The 13,504-nt window shown below is 35.1% G+C and overlaps 2 protein-coding genes across 2 annotated transcripts; one reads left to right on the forward strand and one right to left on the reverse strand.

Annotated features, from left to right (window-relative positions):
• Positions 1 to 1,818: 1,818 nt before the first annotated feature.
• LOC107471463 (digalactosyldiacylglycerol synthase 1, chloroplastic) lies at positions 1,819 to 7,520 on the forward strand. Its single transcript, XM_016090933.3, has 7 exons — positions 1,819 to 2,666; positions 3,306 to 3,338; positions 3,842 to 3,929; positions 5,044 to 5,522; positions 5,611 to 5,877; positions 6,017 to 6,366; positions 6,613 to 7,520. The coding sequence occupies exons 1-7, from the start codon at positions 2,019 to 2,021 to the stop codon at positions 7,142 to 7,144; spliced, it is 2,397 nt and encodes a 798-aa protein (XP_015946419.1). The 5' UTR covers positions 1,819 to 2,018; the 3' UTR covers positions 7,145 to 7,520.
• A 2,937-nt stretch (positions 7,521 to 10,457) lies between these two features.
• Positions 10,458 to 12,840, reverse strand: LOC107471425 (aluminum-activated malate transporter 8-like). Its single transcript, XM_021133356.2, has 5 exons — positions 12,541 to 12,840; positions 12,294 to 12,434; positions 11,771 to 12,141; positions 11,562 to 11,705; positions 10,458 to 11,220 (listed from the first exon to the last, which is right to left on the reverse strand). The coding sequence occupies exons 1-5, from the start codon at positions 12,761 to 12,763 to the stop codon at positions 10,639 to 10,641; spliced, it is 1,461 nt and encodes a 486-aa protein (XP_020989015.1). The 5' UTR covers positions 12,764 to 12,840; the 3' UTR covers positions 10,458 to 10,638.
• Positions 12,841 to 13,504: the final 664 nt, after the last annotated feature.

Raw genomic sequence — 13,504 nt, forward strand, 5'->3', positions numbered from 1 at the left:
ATATACTTTGAATTATTAATGATTTTGCATGAACTCTTCCCCGTTCAAATATGTGACACCTGATAAGTTGAATACGTACACCAAAAAAGTTGAATATGTACATAGCATTAAATAGGGCACATTACATTTAGATTTAAAAAAAGAAAAAGAATTTTCTAGCTTCAAATTTAGTTGTTATGAAATTAAAAGAAAAATAAATGAAAATATACACTTTGCTTTCAATAAACAAAAGCTTAACAAGCACACTCATAATATTCCATAAGAAAATAATAACTTGCAAAAGATCAATTTAGCACACATTTCATCATTATACATACCAATAGAGACTTTTTTTTTTCTCTGGAAATGATCTAAAAACTTCAGGGACCTTTTTAATGGAACAAAAAGTGCAAGAGCTGTACCACCATAAGTTGCTTTCAATATAATGCTTCGTTGAAAGATCAAATTGCATGCGGACCACTTCACTTTGATTTTAGGAAACCTTTTCCCCATTTTTTTTTTTTGGTCATAGTTAACAGATTTTTTTAAATAAATAAATATTTTTAATTTTTTTGGTCAGAACTCAGAAGCAAGGAAAAATGTAAGCATGCCATTCGTTTTCTTTTTGTAAACAGAGTAAGTATGAGATTGGGCTTCTAAGCTTCATACGGCCCCAGTCCAATAATGCAACTTGGAGGATGACAAAAAAGTAGCCCAACATGCTTGCCATCACTTTGATAGTCTCTCACATGATTTTGGGCCTTGCCACACGGATTATTGAGAGGCCCAAATGAATGAATGAAATGAGCGAGAGCCGAGAAGGATACGCCACGTGTAGGAGAATACAAGAAGAGAAGGAAAACATAGGAAGAAGTTAAGTAGAGACGCGTGGTGGGTGATTGAAGGAAGCAGCAAAAACGAATAAAATAAGAAACACAATGGGACAAATGGTAGTGGGTTCACCGTTCACATGTGGGTGGAAAATTGGGTATGGTTGGGAACACTAGCCAAATTGCATCCATCAAAACAGAAGGAAGCCTACCCTCACGCAGCTGAGGCTTCGTATTCATAGAAAATTTGAGTCCAAGGAGTAGAAAATAAAAAATTAGGAATCAATAAAATATTTATATAATATTTATATAATGTGTATAATAGTTTATTTATTTGATTTAATATAATTAAAAAATAATATTTAAAATAAAATACTATTAATTTTTTAAACACAATACATCTATATTATTTAAAATAACCATTTAAATACTAGAAATAATAAATATATAATATTCTACTGAATTAAATATATCTAAACCTTTATTATACACATTATATAAATACTCCACTTACTTCTTCGAAAATAAAAACTCCTTTTAGTCTGTGTGAGTACGAGAGCCTGTAGTGTAATAAAAAAAAAGAACTTTGTTTCCCTGACCAAATCAAATATTTTTTCTAAGGAGCTAAGTCAGTTTAGTTTTCTGCTTTTGTTGTCCCTTGTTACTCACATCTGGGCCCAATCAACGTGAATTCACTACCGTTCTTTTGATCAACAAATCACACATTAAAGAGGTGTTTAAGTTTGTCTGTGTTTAACCAATTGTTTATTAACATGTACAATTAATAGTTTTGGGATTGGAAATCGCACTATTTACAAATTCCAGAGAAGCACAGATACCTTGAGCGATAGAATATTCTTGCACTAAGTAGACCGCAACGACCATCTTCCTCTATTATCACCACATCGTCCACCCCGAGAACGCCACGTCATCACAGGAAATCTCGTAGGCGTCCTACGTGGAAGAACAAGTGTACATGCAGGCTTCCAGAGAATTTCCCAACTGTCTCCAAATCCCAACCGTTCAAAACCCCTTTCTAAATCACACTTACCCTCCAAACGGATACTCTCTTTTCTCTTTCTAGTTTCCGTGTTCGTCTCGTTCGTCTTCGTCCTCGCAAAGCATATTCTGCATTCTCCCAAAAGGGGAATTATTGGGGATTAATTGTGCTAGAGCTTTAGGTTTGGGAGGAGGTTGAGGTTCGGGTTCATGGCGACCCAGCGCCAACCTTCCACCTCGTCGAACGCGTTTTCGTTCCTCTCCAAGGGTTGGAGGGAGGTTCGTGACTCGGCCGACGCTGATCTTAGGCTTATGAGGGACCGAGCCAACTCGTTCAAGAATCTAGCCACGTCGTTTGACAGGGAGCTCGAGAACTTCTTCAACTCCGCGCCGCCTCCCTTCGCCGTGCCGGCCATGCGCACCGCCGGGCCCCTTCCCCCGCCGGCCGAGATCGATTTCGTGAAGAAGCTGCAGCCGAAGCTCAAGGAGATTCGGAGGGCGTACTCTTCCCCTGAATTCAGCAAGAAGGTTCTGGAGAAATGGCGCCCCAGGGCAACGATTCGGATTGACCTTTCTGCGATTCGAAACGCCATCGTTTCGGAGGTGGAGGAGGAAGACGAAGATAGCGATGCTACTGTGGGGTTTGAGAGGGGGAAGAGGGGGCGGAGGTTGAGCTTGAAGGAGTTTTGGGGCGAGTGGGTTGGGGAGGCTGAAGGTGAGGGTAGTGGTGGTGGTGATTGGGAACCAATTCGAGCTTTGAAGAGCAGGTTCAAGGACTTTGAGAAGCGTAGTTCCTCCTCTGAGATTTTCGATGGCTTCAAGAACAGTGAATTTCTCGAGAAAGTCAAGTCCAGCCTGGTATGCTCCCTTCTCTTTCCTCTTTTTCTGCAACTTCAATACTGTTAATTTATGCTTTTTATTCTGTTCTTTTCTTTGTTTAGTTAAATTTCAGCTTGAATTGCAAGTAGGTTCCACTTTTGTTCTTTCTATTTTCACACTTACTATTTTTAGGAACAGGCTGTTGTTTAGCTTTTCACAATTTCTATATGCACCTCTTTTTTTTTTCATCGGGGTTTTTTGTTCATGGGGTACAGATATTCATATAATCCTTTGTCTGAGAGTAGTTTTTGCAAGGAGAATTCGATAGAGGGTCTGTCGACTTTCTAATTTATGTCTTTATGTGTGTATTCATCAAAGCAGCTATTCTACTGAAAATTATCTGTAGTGTTAGATTAATTTTACTGTTAGAAGGAGGATTATTTCTTGTTATTATCCATTCGCATGCAATTAGTGAGCTCAATGCGTCTGTTGACTGGGATGGAGTGGATATTGTGATTTTTCTTTTTCTTAGTCCTTTTTAGTTTTTAGTAAATAACATGTCAAGTGTATATACATGTGAATGTCATTAACTAACTTCCTCAGAGTTGGATTTTGCTCATTTGAACATCAATTTGTTGACTGCTTCATTCTAAGGACTATGTTCTTCTTTTGTTGCAGAAATCAATGCGCTGGGATCATCAAGACTCAAAGGTTTGTGATTACTTGCGTTTAATTTCTTTTGTTTATTTAAATGTTCATGTTAAATATTGTGTAACTTTGTGGAAGGATATTAGAAAATCCTGTAACTGGAAACTGGGAAGTTCTACCTTTCCTTGCATATATAGGAATGTAGGATACCTCATAGAATACACTAGCTCATGTTCCCTTAAAACCCATTATTCCTTGGATTTTTTTTATTTGTGTCCAAAAATGTCTCTTATGTTTGTGGGCATAAAGTTTTCAGCTGGTATCGTATTCATGTGAGGGGTGCTATCTTTAATTGAGACATCATTACACCATTAGGATTTGTTGTGAAAAAATTAAATAAATAAAAGAGGTGCAAAACGAAATAGGGGATGAGAAACTCAAGCATGATAAAAATGCTATCTTCAAATAGTTGTTTTCATGATAAGGGTGTCGTTGTCATTCTTCTCCTTGTGTTATAGTTATTAACTTTTTCTCTGTACTGGTTCTTTTATGTTCATCTGTTGCAGGAAGTGCCACCATTGGACGTACCAGAACTTCTGGCCTACTTCGTTAAACAATCTGGGCCATTTTTGGATCAACTTGGAGTTAGAAGAGGTACATGATTCTACTATTTTATATGTGATTTTGCCATGCTTTCTCACTTTATATATCATATGTGAATGGTTGGTATGTATCTTATTTTGATAAGTGATACTTTTTAGCAACATCCTCTCTTGTACTTGAAAGTGTTTTTCAGTCTCATAATTGTTTTAATTATTCAATCACCAAGTCAGATTTCCTTCCTTTCTTAAGTCTTCAACAATTATATAAGTGTTTTTGGTCTCGAAATAATAGCACCGGAAGGAAAGAATCTGCAGAAGTTGTTAAATGTCCTCCTTCAGCACTTGGTGTAGAACTTTATAGTGGGAAATTGGATGTATGGAATAAATCATATGCACTGTTTCCTGATATATTTGGCATTCATCACGCTAAGCTGTATCACAGTGTTATTCTTGTTGTGTGGTTGGCAAGCCAGAAGGTGTCAGCTTCTGATATAATTGTTAGCTGCTTCGTTGCTTAATTATTCAACAATGTGAATTAGCATAGTCACTCATTTGGTGCAACTTTCTAACAAGGGGCGTGGACTTGGTGAGTAGATGGAGACCATACTCAAGGACACTAAAAAACCACAATTAACTTTGTTTAGAAGTAATTTCAGAAGGTTGCATACCAGTTTGTAACCCTAATATACTACAGTTAATGTAGGAAACATACTTTTCAAGTGACATCAATCATGTTAGATCTAGATGATTATTTAAATAGTTATTTGTCAATGATTTGATTTCTCAATCATTTAGTATTACTGTACAGAACCACTATCAAGTTGAAAACGTAGATCCACTTCCCATGGATATAAAATTTCGTTAATCCATATTGTTTCTACTACGAAACTCCATTTTCCTCCATTAAAATTAAAATACTTTGTCACATGATTTTCTAAATGAAAATATATATGGCTTGATTACATTCTTTTAGTTACTTAATGTTGTAATATTTTTGGGGCCAGATCAATGTTGCATGGGTAGGCAGAATTATATGTTTGCTTTATTGGTTATAGTGTTCTAGCTATAGAAACTAAGATATATCAAATATGTTATTTTGCTAGGGCATGTTTGATCTTATCTGCCACTTAATTTTGATGATTTGTCCAAATATGATTGCATTTCAGACATATGTGACAAGATAGTGGAAAGCTTGTATAGCAAACGCAAGAACCAACTTCTGTTTCAGTCTCTTTCTGGGGATGAATCTTCTGTTCTTGAGAATGGAAACATAAATGACGAGTTGGATTTGCGAATAGCAAGTGTCCTTCAGAGCACAGGTCACCGGTATGATGGTGGATTGTGGACAGACCGTGGAAAACCATTGGACAATGAAAGACATGTTGCAATAGTCACAACTGCTAGTCTTCCTTGGATGACTGGAACAGCTGTAAATCCACTGTTTCGAGCCGCATATTTATCACAATCTGCAAAGCAGAAAGTTACTTTGCTGGTTCCTTGGCTTTGTAAATCAGATCAAGAACTTGTTTATCCCAGCAATCTCACTTTTTCTTCACCAGAAGAGCAAGAAGTTTATATACGTAGCTGGCTTGAGGAAAGGATTGGTTTTAGGCCAGACTTCAAAATTTCTTTTTATCCTGGGAAGGTAACATTTTCATCAAGTTAGTTTTCTATCAGATTTTGTATTATTACTGTCAATTCTTACAATTCTTACACTTCCTACTTGTGCGTAGTTTTCAAAAGCAAGACGAAGTATTATTCCTGCCGGAGATACTTCTCAATTTATACCATCCAGGGATGCTGATATTGCTATCTTGGAAGAACCGGAACATTTGAATTGGTATCATCATGGTAAGCGTTGGACAGACAAATTCAACCATGTTGTTGGTGTTGTCCATACAAATTATTTAGAATATATCAAGAGGGAGAAAAATGGAGCGCTCCAAGCTTTCTTTGTGAAACACATAAACAACTGGGTTGCCAGAGCGTACTGCAACAAGGTATAATACTTTTCATCCTAGTAAGGCTGGATAAACTTTGATGATAACTAGAAATAATTTTGGCTTTTCTCATGATGAACTTGTTAGTATCAAGAGAGAATTAAACTAAACCTAAGGAACCAAATTATGTTATATTCAGGTTCTTCGTCTCTCAGCTGCCACTCAGGATATGCCGAAGTCTATAATTTGCAATGTTCATGGTGTGAATCCCAAGTTCTTAAAAATTGGAGAAAAGATTGCTGCAGAAAGGGAGCTAGGGCAAAAAGCCTTTACAAAAGGAGCATATTTCTTGGGAAAGATGGTATGGGCGAAGGGATATAAGGAGTTGATAGATTTATTGGCAAAACATAAGACTGACCTTGATGGCTTCAAGTTGGATGTATTTGGAAATGGTGAGGATGCTACGGAAGTGCAGAGTGCAGCTAGAAGGTTAAGCTTGAACCTCAACTTCCAGAGAGGAAGAGACCATGCAGATGATTCTCTTCACGGGTAAGAATTATCTGAAAATTGCGATTCATTTAATAATAAGTTAACTGGAAAGCTGAATGTTGTGAAAATATGTGAATTTCTGAATTAAATGGGGCGAATAATAACTTTTTAGTTGCATCTGTTGCAACATGGACATGAGATATATTTTATCTTTTCCACCATCATGCTTCATGCAAGCAGATGCTGATAACGAACTTGCTTTTATGAAATCGGTTCTCCTTTGACACTTTATTTACTTTCTTGAAGGTACAAAGTGTTCATAAATCCAAGCATTAGCGATGTTCTATGCACTGCTACAGCTGAGGCACTTGCCATGGGGAAATTTGTAGTTTGTGCGGATCATCCGTCAAACGAGTTCTTCAGGTCATTTCCCAACTGTTTGACTTACAAGACATCAGAAGACTTCGTTGCAAAAGTAAAAGAAGCATTGGAAAATGAGCCTCATCCTTTGACACCTGAGCAAAGATATCAACTTTCTTGGGAGGCTGCTACTCATAGATTTATGGAATATTCTGACCTTGACAAAATCCTGAACAAGGAAAAGGATGGTGCAAACTCAAGTACAGATAAGAGAATGATGGCTAAGTCCATGTCACTGCCAAATCTGTCGGCTGCAGTAGATGGTGGCTTAGCATTCGCTCACTACTGTCTCACAGGAAATGAATTCCTGAGATTATGTACCGGAGCAATACCTGGGACACGCGACTATGACAAGCAGCACTGTAAAGACCTGAATCTCTTGCCTCCACAGGTAGAAAATCCTATCTATGGCTGGTGAATAAACTGGCTAGTTCGAATTTGAGGAGGAGGAGGAGGAGGAATATTAGAGACGCTAGATTATGATAAGCAGTACTGTAAAAAAGGGTTCATATCTCTTGGCTGTAAGTAGAAAATTTTATGAATGTCTGGTCAATAGTTTAGTGGCTTGAATCTGTAGTTTCTGTTTGTTTGTAATTAGAAGCCTGTAAGTCTTGGGTCCTTAATTTTGTAACTTATTTGTTCTTTTCTTTTTTGTTAAGTGATGTAGTTCATTACAAACAAATAATATGTAGAATGCTAATGTATGTTTGTACTTTGCACCATGAAATGGCAAGAAGAACGTCTCCCAGTAATACGAAGTAAAATGTTACGACTCAGATTCACGAATATGAAAATGGTCTTATAGCATTTGAGAAGGAACAAGGATTTATTGTTCCTTTTTTTTTTTTTGGTAAACTTTATGATGTTATGTCCAGATCATGGAACAAGGATAAAAATCTCAACTATTCAATGATTTTTAATTTTTTATTTTTTAATGTAATTGAAAATTTCTTTAAGCGATTGGAGCTGAAAGTAAATCAATGATAATCAAGCTGGAGTTTACTAGTCTAGGATATCTAGCCCAGGCAAATTCACAGGCTACCATTTAGTCATTTTTACAATAACTTTTTTTAATTATTATTATTATCCGATGAGAACAAGTCCGTTAAATAATTTGTTCCTTTAGCTAATTAACTTTTGACCAGTGACCAGCAAGATATTCTTTGTGAAATGTCAAGTTGACATCTTATATTATATTATATACCATCTGAGCAAATCATGACTAATGCACATAACATACTCTCAGAAATTAAAAAAGAGACTTCGTTTTTGCCGATGGCTAAGTACATACATTGAAGTTATTATGCATGCCAATGACAAAGTTACCTTTATGTATATATGCATAAAAAAAAAATTTCACATCCCACCATTAAATAGCGTGCGGTGCACGTGCATGCAAAGTATATTTATTATTTATTTTCTTTTTCAAAATCAAACATATTAAAATACTCATTCTTCTAAGTTCTAAGAGAGAGGGAATAATAAATAATGACTGCTCAATTAGTTTTAGGAAAAGTATAGATAGAAAATGAAAATATTAAACAATGTGAATAATGGATATATTGGATGTTCAATTCCTAAATGTGCGGATTATTATTCTAATTTTAAGATTTAGGTGAGTAATTTAGAATATAATGTGTTTTACTTGAATTAGGTAAATTTTAGCACCCATTATTCATGTTGTTCAAAAAATTTATTGATTACCTGTCATAACTCTTAATTTTATGGTGCATGCAAGTGGTTTCCATTGGTCAAGTCTCTAACTAACAATTTAGGTTTAATTTCAAGATAACTTCTTCCACGTTGGTATGGTTCGTATCAGGTATGTACTGGAATCCTCTAATACTTTATGGTTGGGATTAATAATCTGTTATTGTTATTATTATTTGCCCATACTTGCTTCTGCTACTCTGTACTAGTAAGTGTTTCTGTACAGAAATAAACGCATGCACTACTTTTTTTAGCAGTCTCTTTAGTTTTTACTCTTATTAGCTAGAGGGATGGGAACTAATAAAAGTTGGTGATCTATGTGTGTTTATAGAAACATATTTTGTCCAATAAATTATAGAAACGGAAGCATTCATCCATACAGAGACAGCGTGTGTATCTGTTAAAAACACTTCAATGTTCAATTATATTAGTGTTTATTTGAATGTGTTTAAAACTAATTACATGCAGTTATCTTTATATAAATTCTTTATGTGAAATTGATGGTCGAAAATCATTAAATCATAATTTAGTTAAATCTATTAAACCAACCAATAATTTTCGATTATCAACTTAACATGAAGATAAATACATGTGAATCTTCTTCTAGTAGTAATAATACGAATCAAATGTTATGTACAATTTGTAGTGTCTACATACATTTATATATAAGGATACAATGGGTTGGTTATTCACTCGCCTACATATACTCACGAGTGGAAAAAGGCCAAGCGACCTGTCAGGGAATTTGGTCTGTGTTTGGCTTGACTTGACCTGACCTGTTATAAAATAGGCATATGCTCAACCTCTTAAATAGATCAGGCCCAAACTCGCTAATTAGTCTTATTGGTCTGTCAGACCTGCTTGAGCCTATTAATACATAATTATNTTTAACAGATCAAGTTTAATACTTTAAAAAATTTTTATAATAAATTGCAAATAAAATTCAGGCCAATTAACTACATAACAGATCAGACCCGTTAAAAACAAAGTCTAACTTGACTTGAGCTGTTTCCAACACCCCCCACCCCCCCTACTAGATTGGTCATGCTCATGCTCTTGCAAGCTACCATAAAGAGAATCATTAAAACTGTGTAAAGAAACTGCCAAAGTCAACATTGTCTCTTTGATTTCCGATTTCTAGCAAATTATATGAGGGGGAAAGGGGTCAAAAGCTGTACTGAACTTGGAGCATCTTTTCCGAATATACTTTTGGGAAATTCATGCATTTAATTACCTTTTCTTATTATATTAATGTTTTAAGGTTTCCACGTCGTTTTTTAAGATCCAAGTGATTTAGTAACAGGAGAATGTTCGGCTTTTGACATGTCTTTAGCTCTTGTATTATTCTATTCCCTGCGCTGCTTGTCTCTGTTATTGGAAGACAGAACACAATAATGTACTACACTACTACTACCACTTTTTTATTTTTATTCTTTTTTACGCATAACAAGGCAAAATCACAATGCCCATGTAAATTGTAAAATCGACTAGTCATGAGATCAAGATATGTTATCATTTATACACTAAAAAATAGATGCTTATTACAACCAATTCACTTTAAAGTGATAAACAAGAGTTTAACATAATAGTCAAAAACAACAAATTAAAAATGACCAAAATAATTAATCAGTAATGCTAAGGAATCAGCACATTTTATAAAAATGCTGGTCTGTGAGACTTTCTCACAATTAATAGATTGAGTTTTAGTAAAATATACAAGGATGATTGTAATGTTCCAAAAATATTTCTCTCTAACTTTGGCCAAATATACCCAATTTAGCTAAGCATCTAAAACAGCATCATTTTTTTTGGTATGCTGTTAAATTAACATACTTGCATCATTAATTAATTCGTACGTACATTTATCATACATATTCGTATTCTGTCCAACGTACGTAAATATACTTTTGTTCCCTTTTACCCTTTCATTTTCCCCACCCTTTTTCTCAACTTGTTTCAACAACTTGATTTCATGCACTTTTGTTTGTGACTTTTTAATGAAAAATATTGTCAAATGGCACAAAACAAATACATAAACAAAAGTCTTCTCATACAACATGAAAAGCAAAGCACCAAAATGGGGCTGAGATCATAGCCATTAGCTGCTACTTCTTCTTTTTCTTGTTTAATAAAAATGCCAAGTAAACAAATTATTTTTGTAAGTAAAATTTTTCGTTGGATGCTATTCACTCAAGTAGTTAATTAATGACATACAATTATATTTACAACTGCACAAGAGTTTGATTGTGCATTTTCTGCACAAGATTTTGGTGGTGCATTTTCTACCTTTTCAGGCGATTCAGAACTTATTATGTCATGGATAGTTATTTCAATTTGGTCATTATTATTATTATTATTATTATTATTATTATTATTATTAGCAATGTCCACCACAAGAGGGTTTATGGTGCCACGGTGGAGTAGGTGCGGTGGTGGCTGCTTCTCCGGCGAGACATTTGATTCAACGTTCTTGAAATGCGCTAAATTAGAAAGCTCGGAAGCCGAATCATAAACCTTTTCAACTGTCTTAGTGATTTCTTCTAGTATTGATGCAATGGTGACCACTGGGATTATAGCTATGAGTTGAGCATCCTCTAGTGAAATTGTTTCCAGTGCAACTTTGAGTAATTTAGTGGCAGTTTTAGAATTTTCTATGTGGCATTTAGCGGCGGAAGGAGCCGTCATTGTTTTCATTGATGAAGATATTGCCTTCAGTGCTTTGCTTGACTCTGAACTCATTATTTTGCATGGTTCTTCAAATTTACACCTTAATTCCATACATTCCTGAAGTATATTCAACGAATTAGTTTGCTTTTAGCATTTTTGCTATTAAAAATTAAAAAAAAAATAAATTATCATTTGTACCATAAAAGATAAAGACATTGACAAATGTACATATAAAAATAAAACGATAACTATAACTATGGAAGATGGCCTCCGTGTGCCAAAAGTACCCGAACGTTGGTTATCCAATTAGTTTGTTTAGGTACTTTTAGCACACATAAACCATATGCTATAATTATAATTGTAATTTTATTCTTATATAGGTATATTTATTCGTGTTTGTATCTTTTATAAGTACAAATAGTAATTTATTCTTAAAAAAAATAACAATTAATTATTACTTGGATTTCAGGGTTAAGATAGGTGTTGAGAGTTTCAATTTTGTAAGCACATTCTCTAGCAAGTGCACCAAGCTTCAAGTACTGCTTCCATGGATGACGAAGACGAAAAGCTCCATGTCCAGGCTCCCACCTCGCCAAATTCCCCTGTGGAATATTTGATCACAATAATGTTGAATGAAAAGAAAAAGAAAAAGAATATGCATGCTCACCAAGGACTCTTCAGATGCTTTAGAACCAAGAACACTTTTATATCCTTGAAGAGATGACTTAGATTTTTGTTTGTCTTGAAAATATTCTGCTTGAAATCCTTCAAGGTAATTGGCAAGCTTTTGTATGTTGGAAGCAACCAAGTTATGAAGCTCTTGACCCGCCCAAACTGGACAAACCAATATTGAGACAACCATGCATGTGGCTCCACCAATCAAGATTGTTAAGAGTCTCTGCTCAGCAAGCTCCAATATCTCATTCACTCTGAATCCTGACACTGTTACTAAACTGAACGTCAATATAAATATCACCACTCCATAGTCATATCTTGCCTTGATTCTTGGGAAAAATCTCAAGAACGTTGCCCCTGCCGAGAAACTTAGGTGCAGTCGACTTCACATGAAGTTGATAATTGAGAGCCGTTAGATACTTTAATTGATTTAACTAAATTTTCATCTAACGACTATCAGTTATTAACTTTACGTAAAGTCAAGTGTACCTGAGTTTTCTCATTTATTTTGTTACCTAGAATGAAAAGAAGGGCTCCAAGGACAATGGGTTCTCCCTTTTTTCCAAAAGCAATAGCTAAATGCTGAGCTCCAACCCCTAAAGCACCGGCTAATAGTGTGGCACATCCTCTATTTAGACCCTTGCTTAGAGTTCCACCTTCATACACCAACCAAACATATTCTCATATTATTCTTAATAAGATAAATGTTAAGTGATTAATATATTATTTGAACTAATAACACTAGTCTGTTAAAATACTTACCTACGGTGAATTCGAAGACTACAACGACGGTAAGAACCGCCCACATTCCGGCAACTCCGAAACCGTCATAAAGAGGCCTTGAGTAGTAGAACAATGAGACCAAAGTGAGAGCGAGTCCCACTTTTAACGAGTGAATCACTCGTCTAGGGTCATCTTTCCCAGTCTTCTTTATGCTTTTTGCAACATTCATAACGTTGGATTTGAAGAATCCACCACTATCCATGCCTGTTAGCAATATAATGTGCAAAGAAACAAATTAATGTGTCTATGAAGTGGTGCAAATGAAAGCTTGAGGAACAAATGATATTTATAGGACATGATTTTAATGCAACTATACAAAACTTTAATTTTTTATTATTAATTTGTGATTGCAGTCTTTTTGTTGTGACGGAAAATTATAATAATAAATATTTAAAGTAATTAAGTACAAAATGCCCATGACGTGAGTTTTAGGAACTCATCTCATCACTAACCAAAATAATAATAATAACATGTTCCAAACAAATTAAAACACTGGTGGTGAGAGATGACATACATGGAAAGGATCTGTACCTTAACCTAGGAATAGTTTAGTTCTAAAAGTTAAACTCTTTAGTACCTAGTGTTCGGGCATAAGAAAGGTAAAATAAATAAATAAATAAACAAGTTAACTTATTGCTAGCACATTTACTTTAGTCACTGTCGCCCCTTCAATCGCTGTATCCCACCTTCTTTTATTTTTCTTTGATTCATTAAGTCGCATCCATTTCGACTTGTATTTTTTTCTCACCTTCTTTTAGGTAACTGAACTTTTCTTTTAGTACGCTGTTTTTGGTGAAAATTCAGGTGAAGTCAACTTGACGTGAAATTGTTAGATAAAAATTTAGTCAAATCAGTTAAATCATTTAACGGCTTTCAGGTATTAACTTCACGTGAAGTCGATTGCACCTGAGTTTTCACCCCTATTTTTTCATGCTAAAAATTT

This window comes from Arachis duranensis, chromosome 10 (genome assembly GCF_000817695.3).
Source record: "Arachis duranensis cultivar V14167 chromosome 10, aradu.V14167.gnm2.J7QH, whole genome shotgun sequence".
In the NCBI taxonomy this organism is placed as follows: domain Eukaryota; kingdom Viridiplantae; phylum Streptophyta; class Magnoliopsida; order Fabales; family Fabaceae; genus Arachis; species Arachis duranensis.